Source organism: Trichechus manatus, unplaced genomic scaffold (genome assembly GCF_000243295.1).
Source record: "Trichechus manatus latirostris isolate Lorelei unplaced genomic scaffold, TriManLat1.0 scaffold00105, whole genome shotgun sequence".
In the NCBI taxonomy this organism is placed as follows: Eukaryota; Metazoa; Chordata; class Mammalia; order Sirenia; family Trichechidae; genus Trichechus; species Trichechus manatus.
Window position 1 is genome coordinate 5,571,423 of NW_004444041.1, and position 23,326 is coordinate 5,594,748.

Consider the following 23,326-nt stretch of genomic DNA (forward strand, 5'->3'; position numbering starts at 1 on the left):
GTCAACATTCTCTTTAATTATACTCTGGTTGTTCTGTTTTCAGAGCTCTAGTTTCCCTGCCTCCTTATCTTCTCATCTTTGCTTTAGAGTAATTGTTGACCTTCTCTCATTAAGATGGTTTTTTAATGGAGCACCGCACTCATGGGTAACATCCTTCCTTTTGTGTGCCAATCTGTTCTTTCGCTAAAAAGGGAGCTCATGGATAGTTTTGGTTCAAGATTAAAGCAGGGCTTTGTATTGGTTCAGAATGGTTCAGTAATTACCAACATAAATGAGGACAGGGTACGCACTGCATAGCAACCAAATCTGCTGGCACTGGATTTTGACCTGAGAAGGAAACAAACAGCAGTGCCCAGCTCAAAGATGGTGGCCGACTATGCCATTTTGAATGTGTGCCACTTTCCAAGTCCTGCCAATAATACAATCTCCTGCATCAGGATCCTGAAACTTTCGAGATCCATGAGGGAGATTGGTTTACAACATGTTTAAACTGCATAAGATGAAGTCTCGCCATGCTCACTTCTAAGGAGCATTCTGACTATACTCTTCCAAAACAGATTTGTTCATTTTTCTGGCCGTCTGTGGTATATTCAATATTCTTTGTCAACACCGTAATTCAAAGGAATCAATTCTTCTTCGGTCTTCCTTATTCACTGTCCAGCTTTTGCATGCATATGAGGAACTGAAAATAGCATGGCTTGGATCAGGTGTACCTCAGTCCTCAAAGTGATTATCTTTGCTTTTTAACACTTTAAAGAGGTCTTGCAGATTTGCCCAATGCAATACTGAATTTGATTTCTTGACTGCTGCTTCCATAGGTGTTGATTATAGATCCAAATAAAATGAAATCCTTGACAATGTCAGTCTTGTCTCTGTTTATCATGATGTTGCTTATTGGTCCAGTTGTGAGGATTTCTGTTTTCTTTACTGAAGAAAATACTGAATCCATACTGAAGGCTGTAGTCTTTGATCTTCATCAGTATGTGCGCTTCAAGTCCTCTTCACTTTGAGCAAGCAGGCTGTGTCATCTGCATATCACATATTGTTAATGAGTTTTCCTCCAACACTGACGCTGCGTGCTTCTTCATATAGTCCAGCTTCTTCGATTATTTGCTCATCATACAGATTAAACAAGTACAGTGAAAGAATACAACCCTGACACACAACTTTCCTGATTTTAAACCACACAACATCACCTTGTTCTGTATGAATGACTGCCTCTTGGTCTATGTATAGGTTTCTTATCAGCACAATTAAGCGTTCTGGAATTCCCATTCTTTGCAATGTTATCCATAATTTGTTGGGATCCACACAGTCGAATGCCTTTACATAGTCAATAAAACACAGGTAAGAAACATCTGATATTTCTGCTTTCAGCCATGATCTATCTGACATCAGCAACGATATCCCTCACTCCACGTACTCTTCCGAATCCGGCTTGAATTTCTAGCAGTTACTTGTCAATGTACTGCTGCAACCATACTTGAATTATCTTCAGCAAAATTTTACTTGTGTGTGATATTAATGCTATTGTTCAATAATTTCTGCATTCTGTTGGATCACCTTTCTTTGGAATTGGCACGAATATGGATCTCCTCCAGTTGGCTGGCCAGGTAGCTATCTTCCAAATTTCTTGGCACAGATGAGTGAACACCTCCAGCTTTGGATCCGTTTGTTGATACATCTCAACTGGTATTCTGTCAATTTCTGGAGGCTTGTTTTTTGCCAGTGCCTTCAGTGCAGCTTGAACATCTTCCTTCAGTACCATCAATTCTTGATTATATGCTACCTCCTGAAATGGTTGAACGTGAACCAACTCTTTGGTATATTGACTCTATGTATTCTATCTATTTTCTCTTGATGCTTCCTGCCTCGTTCAATATTTTGCCCGTAGAATCCTTCAGTATTGCAACTCAAGGCTTGAATTTTTTCTTCACTTCTTTCAGTTTGAGAAATGTCAAGTGTGTTCTTCCCTTTTGGTTTTCTAACTCCAGGTCTTTGGAAATTTCATTATAATACTTTACTTTGTCTTCTCCAGCTGCCCTGTGAAATCTTCTGTTCAGCTCTTTTACTTCATTATTTCTTCCATTCACTTTAGCTGCTCAATGTTTAAGAGCAAATTTCAGAGCTTCTTCTGACATCCATTTTGGCGTTTTTTTTTCTGACATCCATTCCTGTCTTTTAATGACCTCTTGCTTTCTTCATGTATGATGTCCTTGATGTTATCCCATAACTTGTCTGGTCTTTGGTCATCTGTGTTCAATACATCAAATCTGTTTTTGAGATGGTCTTGAAATTCAGGTGGGATGTACTCAAGGTTGTGCTATGGCTCTCAAGGACTTGTTTTAACTTTTCTTCTGTTCACCTTGAACTCACATATGAGCAATTGATGGGTCTGTTCTGCAGTGGAGCCTTGGCCTTTTTCTGATTGGTGATAATTGAGCTTCTCTGTTGTCTCCTTCCACAGATGTAGTTGATTTGATCCATGTGTATTCCATCTGGCGAGGTCCACCATTTTTGATGTTGAAAAAAGGTATTCTCAGTGAATGAGTCATTGGTCTAGCAAAATTCTATCATGTGATCTCTGGCACTGTTTCTATCACCAAAGCCATATTTTCCAGCTACCGATTCTTCTTCTGTCTCCAAGTTTCTCATTCCAATCACCTGCAATTATCAACGCGTTTTGATTGCGTGTTTACATGATCAATTTCAGGTTGCAGAAGTTGGTAAGAATCTTCAAGTTCTTCATCCTTGGCATTAGTGGTTGGTGCATAAATTTGAACAATAGTTGTATTAACTGGTCTTCCTTGTATGTGTATGGATACCATCCTATCATTGACAGCATTGTACTGCATAATGTATCTTGAAATATTCTTTTTGACATTCCCAGCATAGTAGACCATATGATAGTCTGATTCAAAATGGCCAACACCAGTTCATTTCAGCTTGCTAATGCCTAGTGTATCGATGTTTATGCATCCCATTTCATTTTTGACAACTTCCAATTTTCCTAGATTCATACTTTATACATTTCACATTCCCATTATTAATGGATGTCTGCAGCTGTTTCCTCTCATTTTGAGTCATGTCACATCAGCAAATAAAAGTCCCAAAAGCTTTACTCCCTCCATACCATTAAGGTCAACTCTACTTTGAGGAGGCAGCTCTTCTCAGTTGTATTTTGAGTGCCTTCCAACCTGAGGGGCTCATCTTCCAGCACTGCATCAGACAATGTTCTGCTGCTATTCATAAGGTTTTCACCGGCCAAATTTTTCGGAAGTAGACTGCCAAGTCCTTCTTCCTAGTTTGTCTTAGTCTGGAAGCTCTACTGAAGCCTGTCCACCATGGGTGACCCCACTGATATTTGAAATACTGATGGCATAGCTTCCAGCATCACAGCAACACATAAGCCACCACAGTACGACAAACTGACGAGTGGTATCTGTCAGTTAATGATAATGATAAAAAAAACAAAACAAAACAAAACTCCATTGCCATCAAGTCGATTTGACTCATAGCCACCCTACAGGACAGAGTAGAACTGCCCCATAGTTTCCAAGGATTGGCTAGTGGATTTGAACTGGCAACCTGTTGGTTAGCAGCCAAGCTCTAAACCACTGTGCCATAGTTATCACCATTTTACAGACGAGAAAACTTAGGCTTAGTAAGGTATAGTAGTTGTTAGGTTCACACAGCTAGTAAGTGGTAGAGCAGGGGAGTCACAACCAGGTGGGTTGGACTCTGAACCTCTGTTTTTTATCCCCTCATATATTTTGGAAATCCAGGGCAAGAAATAACCTCTTTCTCTTTCTGAAAGGCCTCATAAGTATTCGCCAGTGGATTATATTGATGAAAAGATCTGGACTTACTCATTGCTATTGCAGTGTGATCATTTCTATTCTAGTCCAGACTCATAACCTCAATTAGAATTTTTTGCCCATAGATTTCATATTAGTCAAGATATTTCATATCAGGTTCCTTTCAAAGATAACATAAAGGACTTTTTAAATGTATGTTTTGCAAACTTATTTTAGGGGAAAAGGAAACCTTAGAGACTTGATTCTAAACATCCATTTTGGGAAAGTAATATTTAGCATGATACAACCACAATTCATGCTTGCCATGAAAGAAAGTGGTCAGATTAACAGTTTAGCAGACATCTGGTGAGGCTGCAGTAACTTACCATGCATTACCACTCCAACAGCTCAGTCACAACTAGAAAACGCAGGCCAGAGTCACATACATCTTAGTGCTTACTCCTTTCTTAAAGGTGAGCATGATTAGTAAAGTAATGGATAAATTCAAGGAACAACAGCTTTTATACCAAAAACCTGTTCTAAAATATCATCAGATGTTGGCACCAGGCACCAAACAATGCTGATTGATGTTAAAGACAAACATACAAGTTACCTTCAGCAAAGGCAACAACTTTATTGTATTTTATTATATTTAATGTTTTAGAACCATACAAAGATTTTCACTTCTTGGGCAGAAACAGAATTTGGATAGTACTAGCAGAACTTTAATACTATTTTAAAATTTCATTTAGAAACTACTACATTATGAATGAAGTGCTCTAAAATATTCACTTTTTGTTGTTGCTACGGAACAATGCAAATTGCTGTTAGGAAAACAGGTTGCTGCTTACACTGACTTATACTTTTTAGTACTCTGAGAAAGAGGTAAGCGTAGCTGCTGGACAAGCCCACTACGGCAGCAGGTGACCTTTCGAGATTATCTTCTTGATTCAGTCATCTCCTCCACAGATCTTTAGGAGCGTGATTTCGTAGTCTCCAGAAGTATCCGACTACAAAGAGCAGGACCGATGGAGAGAAGAACAGATATAGCATTAATAATGAGGGGCCATAAATGAATCAACACCCACAGCACCAGGGATTTCACTTCTGTGTGAAGCTCACAACCTGCACCATTTAGTAAAATGCACCTGTAATTCCATCATTCATTCATATTGTTGTTAGTTGCTGTCAAATTTGCTCAGGCTCACGGCGAACCCCTGTATAAAATAATGTTTCTCTGTTCCTTTACCCTAGGCTAGCCAAAAAAGATCTTAGTTCAGAATGGAACTTTGCCTGGTCCTCCACCATCTTCACAATCATTGGTATGCTCAAGTCCATTGTTGCGGTGACTGTATATTTTGAGTGCCCTCCAACCTAGGGGGCTCATCTTCCAGCACTATATCGGACATTATTCTGTGGTGATTTATAAGGCTTTCAGCGGCTAATTTTTAGAAGCAGATCACCAGGCCTTTCTTTCTAGTCTGTCTTAGTCTGGAAGCTCTGCTGAAACCTGTCCAACAAGGCTGACCCTACTGGTATTTGAAATACTGATGGCATAGCTTTCAGCATCACTGCAACATGCAAGCCACCACAGTACAAAAATTGACAGATGGCTGGTAGATCATTCATTATATTCATTCATTGAGTATAATTAAGTTCTAGCCCAGCATCTTCTTTACAAAGTATCATATCTAAAGTCTTCCTGTTATATTGCAATTAAATTTCAATTTGCATTTAAAAAACTAAGATTACATCAATTACACAATATTAATTTTTAAAAAAACTTTTAAAATGATAGTTTTAATAACAGCTAATATTTATCAAACACTTGCTATTCTAAGGTAGTGCAAATGGTTTGTTTTTGTCTACTACCGGAAAGGTTGGCAGCTGGAATCCCTCCAGAGGCACTGCAGAAGAAAGGCCTGGTGATCTACTTCCTTAAGATTACAGCCATTGAAAACTCTATGGAAGAATTCCACTGCGAAACGCATGGGGTCGCCATGAGTCAGAACTGACTTGACAGCAATGGGTTTGAGATGTGTATTAACTACTTTACTCCTTATAACAACTATGCAACAGGTACCACAATTATCCCCACTTGACAGATAAATAAAATGAGAAAAACAGAGGTTAGGAAACTTGCCCCAAGATCTTAAAGAGATTAAGCGGCAGAGGCAGGATTCAAATCCAGAGAGCCTGGCCCCTTTAAACCACACTACACTACTTGACTTTAGAAAGTCAAATGAAACACATCTTATTGTATTATCCCCAAAGAACATGTTTCTCTGTTCCTTTTCCCTAGGCTGGCCAAAAAAGATCTTAGTTCAGAAAAGATACCATATGAAGTTGAGGCTTTAAGTACAGAGATACTATGTTTGGTTATGCTACACTGGAGCTAAAACTTGGCTTTTAACCCGTACTGCCTAAAATCCTCAGATTATTATTTTATTCAAGGTAACGCAACCAGCGAGCATTTATCACTTAAGTTTCATTGGGGAAAGCTGTCACTGGGACAGATATTAGAGTAAGTGGTAATAGAAAGGAAGAAATGAAGAAGGGTTATTTAGTGAAGAGGTTGAACATTATTTTCATAACAAGGGCAACAGGCATGGATGTACTTTAGTTCTTCCTCTATCGGTTTTCCTAAATCTTGCTCTGTCATATGTAACATTCTCCCCAATTGCTGGCAAGGCAACAATGCTCTAGCTTTGTGTTAGGAGAGCTCCCTCTAGCCATCTCTGATCAGAGTGGTAAGCAATTAGCAGGGGTTCTACTCTTGGCAGCTAACCAAAAGGTTGGGAGTTTGAATCCACCAGCGGCTCCTCGGAAACCCTATGGGGCAGTTCTACTTTGTCTTATAGAATCGCTATGAGTCAGAATCGACTCGAGGGCAATGGGTTTGGTTTTTTAGTTTTCTCCCTGTTAGTGTAGGAAATACAGTCAAGAAGCCTAACACAAAGGTATACATAAAATTCTGATCCAATGTAGGCAGTAAACAAATGTTTGTCCTTTTCTCCTACTGCTATCCCTTTCTGCCTTCTAGTAATATACTTACTCTATCTACAACGCTTTTTAGAAATTGTTATCACAAAAAAGTTGATGTATTTTTTAAAACCTTTGAATATAACTTATAGCTTCCTAATGAGGTCACTGGAGCCCTGCTGGCACAGTGGATAAGAGTTACAGCTGCTAATCAAAAGGCTGGCAATTCGAATCCATCAGCCGCTCCTTGGAAACCCCATGGGCCAGTTCTACTCTGTCCTGCAGGGTCACTATGAGTTAAAATCAACCGGATGGCAATAGGTTTGGTTGTTTTTTTAATGAGGTCATTGGGGGCAGTGGTGGTTCAGTGGTAGAATTCCCACCTTCCACGCAGGAGACCTGGGTTTGATTCCTAGTCAATGTACCTCATGCATAGCCACCACCCATCTGTCAGTGGTGGCTTGTATGTTGCTGTGATGCTGAACAGGTTTCAGTGAAGCGTCTAGACTAAGAAGGACTAGAAAGAATGGCCTGGTGATCTACTTCTGAAAAATCAGCCAGTGAAAACCCTATGGATCACAATGGTCTAATTCGAAACCAATCATGGGAATGTCGCAGGACCAGGCAATGTTTCCTTCCATTGTGCATGGGTTGACCATAAGTCAGGGACCTACTCAACAACAGCTAACAAGAATGACGAGATGATATTAATTTTTCTTAAGAAACTAAATGTATCTGTTGGCCTGTTTTTAACAGTAGTACCGTGGTTCTGTCTTCTTCCCAACTTTGGCCCCATCTTTGCATACACATCTTTCAGCCCATCTTTCATCCTCTACATTCAGTCAGTTCTACCAATTATTTATTTTCTTTTCTCTTCTTTTTTTGACTTTAATTCAATCCCCTTTATTCACTCCCTTTACCAATAACTGTCAATTACATTACAAAAATATTTCCTGAACTTACACAATGCTAAGCAATAAGAGTCTCCAATCTCTTAAATTAAAACTTTCAATCTGGTAGGTGATGTAACAAAAAACAAATAGTTGAAAATAAAGAAAAAAATAATACTTCTTTTTAAAGAACCGTACTAAGTGCTATGGGGTCTCAAAAAGGATAGATCACATCTTTCTGAGATCTGCCACTTATTTCTTTACAATGTTTTCAGATTCTTCCCTTCTCCATTCCAACCACAACAAACCTAGCCTCGGCTTTCATCTCTTGTCAGTAGTTTCCTTGACTCTCAGTTCATTAGTCCATACTCTCCCAGGTGTTCACTCTTAATTGTTTTGTACATCAAGTCCAATGACCATTATTCCATCAAATTAACAAACATTTTCTAGCCCTTATCTTAGTTTTCTGTTAGTAGGATACAACATAGTGTTGATTTGGCCATCCTTGAAACTTTGTCTTTCCTTGGCTTCTGTCTTACATGCAGTCCTGGCTCTTCCCCCTTCCTCTCTGGCATCTCCACCTTTGTCTTGTTTGCAGGCTCCTCCTCTTCTATCCAGCCACTCACTGTTAGTGATACTTAAATCTCAATTCTAAGCTTTTTTCTCTTCTCATTCTATATTTTCTCCATGTCCAAGGACTCAATTAGACAACTGACTCTTAAAATATATTTCATATGTCTAACTGCCTACATGAGATCTCCACTTAGATGTTTCAAAGACATCTCAGATTGAACACAAGCGAAACCAAACTCACGAACTCTCTCACCCACTCTCCAAAAAGAAAAATACTAAAAATCTGATCTTGCAGGGAATGGCACCATTCTCTGTTTCCTAAGTTAGAAATCTGGTAGTCATCCTTGATACCTTCTCTTCTTTATGCCCCATACTCAAGATACAACACTAAGTCCCTTCAGTTTTAAGTCTTTTGAACTCTTCCTCTTTCCTCTCTTTGCATTACCACCAACTCAATGCTAATACCCTAATATGGACTAGCATACAGCTTCCTAACCCATCATCCTCCATCTCTTCCATCTTATGTTCAATTCATTCTCCAGAGGCACAATGATCTTTCAAAATTTCCTTCTGATCATGACACTATGCTACTTAAAGCTCTTCAGTGGCTCCCCATTGCTCTTGGACTAAAGACAAAATCCTTAAATGTGGCCAAAAGGGTCCTGCAGGATCTGGTACCTCCAGTCTCACTTTTCATTATGTTTCCTCCCACAGGGTGTTTCTATTTGCAATTCCTTTTGTTGGAATGCTCTACTGGCCCACTATTCTTACAACCCGTACCTTGTTAGTTTCTATTCATTTTCCAGATTTTAATAATAACGTCCTCATAGAAACCTTACCTATAATCCTCCTATTATGTGATTTTATAGCACAATGTATCTTTCCTTTACATTTAACATAGTTGTCACTTTACATTTATTTGTAATTCCATATGGATACATCTTTTTTTCTTGCTTATACAGTCATGCATTGCTTTACATCCACGACATGGTCTGTGAAAGGACGTTACGTGATTTGTACATAGTGTGAACACCATATTATATATAGGCAGTCCCCGGATTATGAACGAGTTCCATTCCTAAGTCTGTCTTTAAGTCGAATGGGTACATAAGTCAGAACAGTTAGGTATGGTTTATACCTAACATCAGTTAGTCAAATGTTTGCCTCAGTATATAGTATATGGTGTACCTTTCTGTGCATAAAAAACATTAAACATGTCCAGATACACTAAAACATCTTTAACATAATAATACAGTAATAATAATGTTTTGATGCACGTAGCAAAGTAACGCTCATTTGTTATTACAAACCATTGTACGCACTCCGAATTTTTAATATAATAGGTTTTACGGGGACTGGTTCATAACTATGGGTTGTATGTAAGTCTATTATAACCTTAGGGGACCACAGATGTAAACATGGTTGGACATTGCCTGAAGGGACATTATGTGGTACATGACTGTAATTGTAACCCTGAGCCTAGCATATAACATGTGTGCAGTAAATTTTTTGATTAGATTTATGAAGTACGATTCCCTGTTTTCAAAGCTCTTTCAGCTGACTTCACCTTACTACTTGGATTTTATCTATCAATATTCCCCAAGGTGGACCCTCTATTAAGCAAGTGTCTTATTACTTCTTTCACCCTACACCTCATGTTAGATACATGTGTTTCTAGAACATTCTCCTTTGACCCTACTGATCAGCATAGCACTTGGCCCACAGGAGGCACTTAACACATGCTGTTGACCTGAAATGCAAAGTCCTTTCCCTCTCAGTTACTATATTATTATGCTCTCTACCACACATTCTGGTGGCATAGTGATTAAGAGCTACAGCTGCTAACCAAAAGGTCAGCAGTTCGAATCCACCAGATGCTCCTCGGAAACCGTATGGGGCAGTTCTACTCTGTCCTATCGGGTCACTATGAGTTAGAATCGACTCGACGGCAATGGGTTTGGCTTTGTTTTACCTCACATTCCAGTATTTAATTACATGTTGTTTCACATTATTATCCTCTAATTGTTTTATTTATGCCCACTTGAAGTGTCCAAATAGATTATGAGTTCACTGAGAGTGGTTTTCCTTTAAAGAGCCTGGAATTATGCTACATATTTCTTAAACAGGTACTCAATCTGTTGATCAGAGAAATCAGCAACCTTCACAAACCCCTAAGAGCCTGGAGCGTGGCCTCATGTGAGGGTGCTACAAGAACCAATGGCCACTGGGGAGCCTCAACAAAAAATGTAGTTATATTCAAACTTCCCATTAATATCTTATTAGGTAATTAGATAGACACATTTGGTTTTCACTTCCCGTTCTTCCTCTCCTCCTCCTCCCCACCAATCATCACTTGCAAAATGTGTTAATGAGCAGAGAAATTCCCAAACAATAGCAGAAGAAAGAGGAAGACAGAACCAAAGGCCAAGATCACATATCAAATGAATCTCTGTCCCCTGAATGACTTAACTGTCTGAAAAGACCCTGTTCATCAGTATCAAAAACGTAATTGTATTACTTAATAACATAGGTTAGGTGGTAGAAAAGAAGAAACCTTATATTGTTTCAAATTACAAATGAAACTCTTCAGCGATGGATTTTTCTTTTCTATCAAAATACGCATAGTTTAAACGTTCACTAATACAATCAGCCTCAATTACACAGACCACTGGGGGGCAGAGATTCTAGCTAATTTAATTTTCTGCTTTGTTGAGGGTGAACCAAAAGCCCTTTTTGTGTTTCAACCTTGTTACTGACAATCTTTATAAAATGTATGAGTCTACTTTTCTGCCTTAGTAAGTACAATATGGTTAACGTTATTGAATCTTCCTCTGATGATTGAAGCTATTGTAATGTGCCAGGATCGATTCAAATACAATTGAGTGTGAGCAGCTGACCAAATCTGTGCCAAACCCCAGGCAAAATTTGAGGGCTGCCTTTTTGTGTAAGTTCTCTATTTCAGTTCATTGCCTTATGTGTGCATCTCTTTCTGCAAAAGTTTTGTGCAAGAACAAATGCTTTGGTTAAATTTTTTTTTTTGTGGACTTATCTAGTTGACTGATGTTCCTTAGTTCATTCATTTGTTCATTCCTTCAAAAACTATTTGTGGAGCCCCAGGCAGGAACATTCTCAAGATGCCGCACAAAGGCCTAGGCCAACATTTGGTCCTGGTCAAGGGAGGCTTCTATGGGTAGGACCTGAGCAAATCTTCCAGCTGCTCCCAGTAAGGCTGGAATGTCAAGCCAAGGTTCCCCGGTGGTGACTGGTTCATGTAGCTTCCTCACATCAGGCCACACTCTAGCCTCTTAGGGGCTTGAGAAGGTTGCTACCAGGATCCTCATGGTTCATAAACAATCCCACTGGCCAGGACTGCGGCATCTGGGCAGCAAAGACTCCCTGCTTGGCTTTGGACCTCAGCTCCCAGAGCGAACGCATCCTGTGTACCAGCTGGCTGCTGCTCCCCCTTTGCTCCAGATCACCCTCCAAGTCACACATCCCAAGCTGCATCTTCATTCTTAGCTCCAGCCTCAGCAGCCTCAGCAATTCTGTGGTGACTCAGATCTGCCTAGCTCCACATCTGGGGCTGTCTGTTTCCGACGCTGATTTTCTCGAGACATTTCATAGGGTGGGTAGGGTGGCTGAGGTATGGAAAGAGACTCACGGCGCTGCATGTGAGAGGTCTGCAGAGCCAGCCCAGGACTCTATCTTTTTATCTAATCAGTGTGGCCCTGGACAACTTCACACAACAACCTCAGCTCCTACTTTGTTCCAGAGAACCAGCTTGGACTAACACCTCTATGACTCATTTAATGGAGGCTTTCACATGTGATCTGGGAACCTGAGGTAGAAAAAAATCTTCAACAGAAGACAGTTGGGCAGGTCTGGAGGTCAGCCCTTTATCATTTACTAGTTGTCATATCCTGATTATAACTGTTGCAACCATGAGCTGCAATATATAGAAGCCACTTACACAATATTTGCCAGTCTTACTTCCTTATTAACTCTAATAATTTGTAATTTACTTGGAGGTTTCTACGTATATAACCATATGAACTAAGAACTGACAACAATGAAAAGTGGTTTCATTTTTAAAAAGGAAATGGACAAATCCAACAGGTTTTAGGAGAAGTATGATTCAGAATGATAGAAATACAAGGGACTAACTTAAAAAAAATCCAAAAACTATAAAAGAAAAGATAAAAATAAGATGTAAAATTTTTGCATGAGAAAAATACAGGTAGTCCCCGACTTACAATGTATTAGAGTTACGACAAACCACACTTATGACTGTCCTTTTTTAATGATTGTGTAGGTTTTTATGCATGTAAAATATATCTGTAACTTTATATGTAATGTTTCCAACCCCCCAAAACAAATAAAGATCAGATCTATAAAGATACTGATACCAAAAGGCAATAATAATGAAAATTAAAAAAAAAAAAAAAAAAAAATGAAGTATTCACTGACTTACGACAGAGTCATCAGAACAGAATCTCGTCTTAAGTCAGGGACTATCTATATCTTAAACTAAGTCAATGGACAAATAAAAAACAGGGAAAAAAATATTTACAACTCATCTCACAGACAAAAACTAATCTGCCTTATATGAAAAGCATCTTAGAAATTAACCAAAAAGAACAAAAAGCCAGTAGAATAATGGGTAAAAGACAAAAAAAACACATCACAGGAAAAGAAATACAAGCAGCATGAAAATATGCTCAGTCTCATTCATACTAAAAAAAATGTGTATTAAAATGACACTGAGATGCAATGCCTCACCTATCAGATTGTAAACACCCAAGTTTGAAAACACCCTGTGTACCAACGCTTTGGAGAAACAGGCACTCATACAGTCTGCATGGAAGTGCAAAATACTAGTAATATTTATCAAAATTACAAATGCATTTACACCTATCTCAGCAAGCCTACTTTTGAGAAGTTATCCCTCAGATACACCTGTGCCTATGAAATTGTGTATGTATATTGCAGCATTGTTTGTAACAGCAAGAAACTGGAAATAAAGTTAACATGCTGGGTACCAAAAAAGAACGGTATGCAGCTGTTAAGAATAAGAAAGCTTCTTATGTGCTGAAATAAGAATTCCAAGCTGCAGAACCATTTTATGTTTTATGTAAAAGCGGAAATTAAGAAAATGTAAACTAAGAAATATTAAGAAAAATGAAAAAGAAGAGATTAAAAATACATATTTTTATTTGCTTACACTGTCATAAACACTGAAATAAAATGACTGCAATACAAAAAAATTAGCTAAAAAACTTGCATATACAACTCACAACAGAAGAAAAATAAATGGCCAATAAACCTAATAAAAAAAAAATTGAGTATCTATTATGTGCTTGGGGTTTTGGAGCTGAAAAACTGTTACTATCTTTAAGGGGTATTTTGCTGTTATTATTTTAAACTCAGAAAACATATTTACATATTAACAAGGAGAGAGAACTCTAAGTCATATACCCCTGTGTTTTTTGTTTTTTGTTTTTTTGTCTTAAGCCAATCTCTCTCTTTTTATTATACTTTAGATGAAGGTTTACAGAACAAACAGTTTCTCATTAAACAGTCAGTACACATATTGTTTTGTGACAATGGTTAACAACCCCATGACATGTCAACACTGTCCCTTCTCAACCTTGGGTTCCCTATTACCAGCTTTCCTGTCCCCTTCTGCCTTCTAGTCCTTGTCCCTGGACTGTTGTGTCCCATTAGTCTCATTTTGTTTATGGGGCTGTCTAATCATTGGCTGAAGGTGAACATTCGGAGTGACTTCATTACTGAGCTAAAAGGGTGTCCAGGGGCCATACACTCGGGGTTTCTCCAGTCTCTGTCAGGCCAGTAAGTCTGGTCTTTTTTTGTGAGTTAGAATTTTGTTCTACATTTTTCTCCAGCTCTGTCCAGGACCCTCTATTGTGATCCCTGTCATAGTAGTCAGGGGTGGTAGCTGGGCACCATCTAGTTGTTCTGGGCTCAGTCTGGTGGAAGTTGTGGTAGTTGTGGTCCATTAGTCCTTTGGACTAATCCTTCCCTTTTGTCTTTGGTCTTCTTCATTCTCCTTTGCTCCAGCCGGGATGGAGGGACAGTTCTAAGGAATGTTCTACACAGTCTGTCAGAGGGTCCCCAGACTTCTGTCTTTTAAGGAATAGAAACGAAAAAGGATAGGTAAGAAAGGGCAAAATGTGTTTAGCTATTTTTAAGAGGAAACTTACTTTAATTGCTGAATATAGGGAACAGCCGTAATGCTTTTTGAACTCTGCTCGAATGTCCAAAAGGTCAATTTCTGATCTGGAAACCATTATTCTGTTCAGAGTAAGTTCATCAGTTCCAGCACCCTGTTAACAAATGCAGATGTTCACGATACAAATCTCATAGAGATCTATATTTATAAGAAATAGCTAATGGTACACAAGTATTCAACTACAGTGACTATTCTTCATTCGTTTAGCATCAAACTTCATAATGTACTTATTCAAGAAATATTTATTAAGTAGCTATTCTATGCCAGCATGATGCTACATGCTGAAAAACAGAGATGAGAGACCTCTGTCAAGCTTCCAGTTCTGGAAAGGATACAGGCAAGAAAGCAGACCACTACAATATAATCTGACTTATGGTAAATACTGGATGCTATGGGCACATGTATCAGGGAAGCGTAAAACAGACTGAGGATTAGGGAGGGCCTACCTTAGAAAGTGACATTTAAGCTGAAACCTGAATAACCGGCCAGGGGAGGCAAGGATGGGATTCATAGAGAGAGGAGAGAATATTCCAATTAGAGGAAATAGCATGTGTAAAGGTTTAGGGCAAGAGAGAATGCCACATTCAAAATACATAAATAATGAGGAGGAATAGCAAAAAATGTGCCTGGAAAGGCCAGACCTTGTAAACCATGAAATGAAATTCTGACTTTATCCCAAGTGTGGAGAACTATTGTCATCTTTTAAACTTGAGAGATCAGATCAGAGTTGTGGGTTTCAAAAAATCACTTTGACTGCAGTATGAGGAACAGATTGCAGGACAGGAGTGGAATGAAGATAAGGGAGAAAGACTGGAGGCTTTGGGACCCATAAAGAGGGGTCTGCAGTAATAAAAAAAAAAAAAAAGAGGACAATGGCTTGAACTAGAATAGTGACAATAGGATGGAAGAGACGGATGGACTTGAGAGATATTCATGAAGGTGAATTGACAAGACTTAATGATGTAGCCACACAGTAGAATGCCTTTGCATAGTCAATAAAACACAGGTAAACATCTTCCTGGTATTCTCTGCTTTCATCCAGGATCCATCTGACATCACCAGGAACAAGTCCCTAGAGGACATCCTGGTTGGTAGAGGGTCAGCGAAAAAGAGAAAGACCCTCAACAAGATGGATCGTACAGTGGCTGCAACAATGGGCTCAAACATAGCAATGATCGTGAGGATGGCACAGGACCAGGCAGTGTTCCGTTCTGTTGTGTGTGGGGTTGCTATGAGTTGGAATCGACTCAATGGCACCTAATGACAACAACAACAATGACGTATCATTTCAGGAGAATGAAGGAAAGGGAAAAACGTTAAGATTTCTGGCTGGGCAGTTCGGTGGATGTTGATACTATTCATTTATTCATTCATTCAACAAGTGCTCATTGAGCATCTACTATTTGCCAGGCATTGTTCCATGATTAAGGTCGCCGTGAGTCAGAATCAAATCAACAGCAACAGGTTTTTTTTGGTTTTGGTTCCATGCATTGTGGATATGGTGGTGAACATATAGTGGTGATAATATCTCTGACTTCATGGAACTTATCTTCTAGTGGATGGAGACAAACAGTAAACTAACTAATTGTTCAATTAAATAGTAATAAGAACTATGAAGAAAAGAAAACAGGGAAATGGAATGGAGAGTGACTGAAGGTAGCCAATTTACCTAATGTAGTTTTGGAAGGTCTCTCTCAGGTGGGGACATTTGAACAGAGACCTGAAAGATGAGAAGGAGCCAGCCACCTGCACATGTTGGGGAGGTACATTTTAGGCAGAGAGGACAATAAATGCAAAGATTTTGAGGTGGAAAAAGACTTGGCATAGCCAAGAACCAGAAAGAAAACCAAGATGGCTGAAGCACAGTGAACAAAGATGGGAAGGAATGGTATGACTTCAGCGTTAGGCAAAACCAGTTTCTGTTGGGGCCATCCACTGAGATGACTGAACACAGGAGGGGGAGTAAACCATGTTGTAAATCTCAGAGCCCACCATTCTTTCCTCAGCTATGAGGATATAACAGATTCCTACCTTTTACTTCTTTGTTCAGGTCTAACACCAGCTGTCCATGCAGCACTTCTTTCTCTGACCCTAGCTGCCTGAAGCTAAGTCAGATCTCACAATTAAAGGATGCTGTCCTTCAGACTGTCAAATAAGCAGACACTAGCTACAAGTTTGGGAATCCACACAACACCCTAACTTCTGACTTGCTGGCTACAAATTTGGGGTTTCCCACTGACCCTTCAGGATGCCAGCTACAAGCTCAGGAGTCTCCCCTACGCTCCCTCACTCTGACCTGCTGGCTTGCACTTTGATATCTGCTGGAACAACTCATGGAAACTATTATACCCACTATTATAGCTTTATTATAGAAAAAAGTATATGAGCAAAGAGACACATAGAGCAAGACCTGGGAGGGTTTCCAGTGCTAAACTTCCATGTCCCAAAGGACTTGCTATTCTCCCAAATGCATTGATGTCTTTCACCAACCAGGAAGCCCTTGGAGCTTGCGTGTCCAGAGTCTTTACTGGGGCCTCTTTGCATAAGCATGATTAATTCATGCCCCCTCCCTGAAGTCAGTTGATATCAGGCCACACACTGGTCGTTTTGGTCAAGCCAGCCCCTACTCATTAGCACAAACCTTCAGGTGTTGTCTAGATAACAAAGACACCTTAATTATTAAAGAAATTCCAAACATTTAGAGTTATCTCTCAGGAAACTAGGACTTCGAGCTGTTTTGGAACCTGTTTGGAACAGTTCGGTAATTGCCAACGTAAATGAGGATGGCACACATGCTGCATAGCAACCAAATCTGTTTCCCTTGGTATTTTGACCTGAGTCAAAGATGGCAGCTGACCACGCTGTTTGAATGAGTGTCATTCTCTACAGTCCCGCCAACAATCCAATCTCCCACATGGATCCCCAAAGTTTCAGGAACCTGATGTGGCAGACTGAATTACCGACAGGACTGTGGAGAGCATCACACATTCAAAGCGGCACCGTCACCTGCCATTGTTGAGTAGGGCACCACTGTTTCCTACTAGGGTCAAAATCCCACGAGCAACAGATTTGGTTGTTATGCAATGTGTACAATGCCTTGTTTACGTCAGCAGTTACTGCACTGTTCCTAAGTGGTTCGAAGCCCTGCAGGAAGCAAAGGCAAAGACCAAATTACTTTGGGTAAAGTTAAATTATTTACCCCACAGAGAGGATACTTAGGAGTGGGAACATGGGGGAGGGAAATGATGTGTTCACTTTGGATATAACTTTGAAAGTGCCTGTGGGACTTCCACAGGATATGTCCAGTAAAGAATTTCAGGTAAGCATCTTCTAGGTGTGAGGCCCTGTGCTAGGGTCTGAAGATATAAAAGCAAGAAAAAACTCCTCACCATCAATTAGCAAGGACAGACAAGAAAACAAGGGTTATAATATCATATAAAGGTTACTGACTCAGCTTGGTTTATTTTAAGTAAACTCAGCTTAAGGGGCCACTGGACCAAATGGGTCAACTTTGAGGTTTGGCGTTCTAATACAAATTCTATTGCCTACACTTACTATAAAGTGGGGGAAATAATTTAGTCAACACTTCACTGCACCTATCTTTATATTGAAATATCCATCTCACTATTAACCTAGGAGAGACAATTAGTAGACAAATTAGCTACAAAAAAGAACTCATCAAAGTGGAAAAGAAATATGAAATTACATCAATATTGAGAATGTGTACGAAATTTCCAGACCAACCTTCACAGCTTGATGCAGTCTGTCAGCCAAAAAGGCAGGCGTGTTCCTCACACAATGAACTGTTATAAAAAGCAAGGCAATGCTCAGTTTCATTTAACAGAAATTGGGTTAATCTACACTATAATATGTTAAAAAAAATCCTCAGGGCTCTGCCCCCTCCCCACTACTGGCTTTTATTTGAAATGAAAGAATGAGTGCTTAACCTGAATTTCAAAGCTTGTAACGTCACATTTGCACGGAACTTCAGCACAGTAATCATCTTCAGCCATAGGGAAAATAAAAGTACCTGCCAAAGCTACTCCCACAGCGCCTGACTCATCTGCAGCTCCCAGACACACTGAACACCTACGCTTGCACTGATAAATCCCTGGGGTACAGCTCCTTTTGCAACATCTTTGGCTTCAGATGAATAACTTGAGTCTAAACACTGCAGAGATGTTGCACCAAATAATTCATTAGGTAAGAAGGGGCACTGGAGTTCAATTTAAAAGCAATTTTTCCCGTGGCAAGATTTCCTCTTAAGCAACTGAATTAGAGCTTATAGACTGGTTAGAGTAATGACATTAGAAGGAGCACCTGTAATCTAAATCCAGTCATCCAAAAATTACTATAATCTTTCTATTTTTTTATTGTGAAATAACAAGCAGAAACAGAACAAGAAAAAGAAAATTAGCAAATATGTGAATAAATTAATTATCCTTTAAATGAAGTGAAAATAGTCAGGTGTAGAAAATTCTATGGGCAACAAATCTATTTACTGCACCACAATTACTTTTATTATCTTAAACCTGATCTGAAGGGAGGAATGTGACCAAAAGTGAATGGATTTTATAATGATTTTGGAGATCAGGACAAGAATAAGTGGCTTTCTCACAGATCTCTAATGGAAAGCTGAAAGGCTTTTGGTTTGTGTAAGGGATTTGAAGGAAATAGAAGGAGAAATGTATTAGAAATCCAAACATGGACTCTGGGGACGAACCATGAAAACACTATTACATGTGAAGCTGTTTGAGAAGAAACCAACCTTTCAAATTTGTAGTACCTAACTTTCCTGAAATTCATATTAAACTAGCCTTAATAATTTGATCAGAAGTTACTATGCCCTACCAACCATTCTGACCAGGAACATAATAGATGGTCCCAGACAGAATGGGAGAAAAATGTAGAAGAAAACTCAAATTCTTAAAAAAGGCCAGACTTACCGGACCGGTAGAGACTAGAGGAACCCCCTAGACTATTACCCTGAGATACCCTTTAAACTTTGAACTGAAACCACTCCCGGAGCTCACCTTTCAGCTAAATAACCTATTGGCTCATAACATAAACAATATCACCCATGAGTACTGTGCCCCTTTAAAATATCAACTTTATGAGACCCAACAAAGATGAGAAGGTAAGGTGGGGCACGGAAGCTAGATTAATGGAAATGGAACAACTAGAATGGAAATAATGAGAAGGTTGACATGTTGTAAAAACTGTAAACAATGTCACTGAACAGCAAGTACAGAAATTGTTAAATTGGAACCTAATGTGCTGTGTAAACTTTCACCAAAAACAATAAAATATTATTTAAAAAATATTACGCCCACTTACATTCTATTAACTTTTGAACCACCTATTCCCACTAACTAGATTTATACTAGGCATCCTTGGGTGGTGCAAACGATTAGCCAAAAGGTTGAAATTTTGAGTCCACTCAGAGGTGTCTCAGAATAAAGGCCTGACAATCTACTTCTGAAAAATCATCCACTGAAAAAACCTATGGAGCATAGTTCTACTCTGATACACATGAGGTCACCATGAGTCAGAGTCAACTCGATGGCAACTTTTTTTAAAAAAAATATTTAAAGTATGTTTTATTTTTACAACCGTTTCTCCCCCTTTAGCTTGTCTTCTGCTTTATACTGCTAACTACCAAGTTTCTTCTTCATGTCTGAAAATTTTGGGAGGTGGTGGCATGTTTTAGCGGCAAGGAAGCTTGCTTTAGTACTCAGCACCATAGGTAGGAAAACTCATGGAAATTCCAAGTTCATTAAAGTTAATTACTGCGACCAAGTGTTCACAAGTGCCCATTTCCTACCCTCTGTGTTGTCTTAAGCACACTCTAGTCAGGTTTCTCTCCTTCCCAGAGACCCCTGAACTCTGGCTTGTCCCCAGGCCTAAGCCAGCACAAAGTGCAGAACATGTCCCTTTTCAGTTTATCCCAAGAATCAGGTGACCACCTGACAAATCTCACCCATCATGTACCCCTTGGCTTGCCCAACTTCCCCATAAAAATTTCTGCTTTAAGTCTTTGTTTAAAACCAAAACCAAACCCATTGCCACTGAGTCAATTCTGACTCACAGCAACCCTATAGGACAGGGTAAAACTGCCCATAGGGTTTCCAAGGCTGTAATCTTTACAAAAGCAGACTGTTACTTTCTCCCAAGGGGAGGCTGATGGGTTCAAATCATCAACCTTTCAGTTAGCAGCCAAGCACTTAATCACTGCACGACCAAATCAACCAAGCAAACCTGTAGCCATTGATTCGATTCTGACTCACAGTGACCACACAGGGCAGACTAGAACCACTCCATAGGGTTGCCAAGGCTGTAACCCTTTCAAGACCCTATTATTTCCTGCTTTGGATTTTTTTTTTTTTTTTTGATACCACGATTTCATTAATGGAAGCATGCTGAGTCATGGAGGGTGTTTAAATTTTTGGTTGGTAATATGGATTTTGAGAAATATTATTTGGGAACACCTGGTTACCACAAAACTCGAGGAGTTCTCAGGTATCATAATTGGTAGGTGCCCATCTGTCCCACCAGTCATGGGTAGAAGGAGGTACTGTTGGGCACCTTCCATTAGGTTACATGGGGAACCTCTAGTTTTCCAAATATACAAAAAAACAAAACAGAACATACCAGGGCTCCCTAACTACCACACAGGAAACCATAAATAAGATTACAGGGATTATCTAGCTGAACAAAGGCAAAAAGCGACAAAAATTTTACCCAATCACACTTCCTGGATGCACTACCTTATATTTAAGCCTGATATCCCAGCTATTTCGCTTTAACAAATGTTTGTTTCACTTTTCACCGTTTCACAAGTCCCCACTGGAGGGCAGCAAATACTTTCAGGGGGAAAAGTAGAGTCCTAAAACACCTGGCAGCCAGAAAAAGTAGGTGGGTAACCATATACCCCACGGATCCTGAAAGGAGTAATCTTTACAGAAGCAAACTGCCACAGCTTTCTCCCGCTGAGCAGCTGGTGGTTCAAACCACTGAGCTTTCGGTTAGCAGCAAAGCGCTTAACCACTGTGTATCCAAACCAATAAAAAAAACCAAACAAACATTACCATCAAATTGATTCTGACTCATAGCAACCCCACAGGACAGAGCAGAACTGCCCCATAGGGTTTCCAAGGCTGTAATCTTTATGGAAGCAGACTGCCATAGCTTTCTTCAGTGGAGTGACTGGCGGGTTCTAACCGCTGACTTTCCAATTAGCAGCCAATCACTTTAACCACAGTGCCACCGGGGCTCCTTCACAACCCTACTGCTGTTGCTGCTAGGTGCTGTTGAGTTGGTTCTGACTCATAGAGACCCTATGTACAACAGAACAAACACCACCCGGTCCTATGCCATCCTCACAACCGCTGTTATACTTGAGCCCACTGTTGCAGTCACTGGGTCAATCTATCTTGTTGAAGGTCTTTCTTTTTTTTGCTGACCCTCTACTTTACCAAGCATGATGTCCTTCTTCAGGGACTGGTCCCTCCTGATAACACATCCAAAGTACATAAGACAAAATCTCGTCATCCTTGTTTCTAAGGAGAATTCTGGTTGTACTTCTTCAAGACATATTTGTTCATTCTTCTGGCAGTCCATGATATATTCAATATTCTTGGCCAACACCATAATTCAAAGGCATCAGTTCTTCTTCAGTCTTCCTTATTCATTGTCCTGCTTTCGTATGCATATGAGACAACCGAAAATACCATGATTTGGGTCAGGCGCACCTTAGTCCTCAAAGTGACATCTTTGCTTTTTAACATTTTAAAGAGGTCTTTTGCAGCAGATTTGCCCAATGCAAATGTGACCCTATGGGCTCCTTAAAGTCTGCTTACCCTTCCCTATAACAGAAAAGCCTTTCTGTTTGAGTTGAAATACTTGCATATTTCTGAGATCAGAGTTTTCTTCCTATTGCAATAGTAGTTTAAATAAAATCTCTCCGTAAGTCTGGATTTGTCTTTATTTCGTAACTAGTATGTTCCTATTCAGAGTCCTGGTGGCACAGTGATTAAGTGATATAGCTGCTAAAGGTCATTAGTTCAAATCCACCAGCCACTTCTTGGAAACCCAACTGGGCAGTTCTACTCTGTCCTCTAGGGCTGCTATGGGTTGGAACTGACTTGATGGCAATGGATTTGTTTTTTTTTTTTTTTCTTTTGTTTATGTTCCTATTCTGGATCCCTGGTGGAGCAGTGATTAAAGTGCTTGGCTGCTAATCAAAGGTCAGTGGTTGAACTCCCCAGCTGCTCCATAGGAGAAATATGTGGCAGTCTGCTTCCATAAACATTGCAGTCTTGGAAAACCCATGGGGCAATACTACTCCATCCTACAGGGTCACCGTGATTTGGCATTGCCTTGACAGCAATGTTTTTTGTTTTCTAAAAAATGTTCTTATTATGTATTTCTGGAGCCCTGATGGTGTAGTGGTTAAGAGTTTGGCTGTTAACCTAAAGGCTGGCAGTTCAAATCCACCAGACACTCCTTGGAAACCCTACGAGGCAGTTCTACTCTGTCCTATAGGGTCGCTATGAGTGGGAATCAACTAGATGGCAACCGGTTTTATTATGTATTTCTAAGATGATCCAGTTCAGAAGGTTTCTCATGTCAAAAACTGTGCTGACATATTCTATGATTCCATTTATATGGAATGGAATAGGCAAATCTAGAGGCAGAAAGGAGATTACTGGTTGCCAGTGGGTGGAGAGGAATGGAGAGTGGCTGTGAATGGGTATGGGCGTTTTTCTTGGAGGTGATAAAAATATCCTAAGCTTAGATTATGGTGATCATTGCACAATTCCGTGAATATACTA

The 23,326-nt window shown here is 39.7% G+C and overlaps 1 protein-coding gene across 1 annotated transcript in view; it reads right to left on the reverse strand.

Moving 5' to 3' along the window:
• Positions 1-4,406: 4,406 nt before the first annotated feature.
• The window catches only part of ANXA3 (annexin A3), an 88,848-nt gene continuing 69,928 nt past the window's right edge, over positions 4,407-23,326 (reverse strand). Inside the window, exons 11-13 of the mRNA XM_004383116.2 lie at positions 18,237-18,295; positions 14,464-14,586; positions 4,407-4,807 (exon numbers count right to left, since the gene is read on the reverse strand). Of these exons, the coding sequence (XP_004383173.1) occupies positions 4,748-4,807; positions 14,464-14,586; positions 18,237-18,295 (242 nt within the window). The 3' untranslated portion in view covers positions 4,407-4,747. The remainder of the gene's footprint in view (positions 4,808-14,463; positions 14,587-18,236; positions 18,296-23,326) is intronic.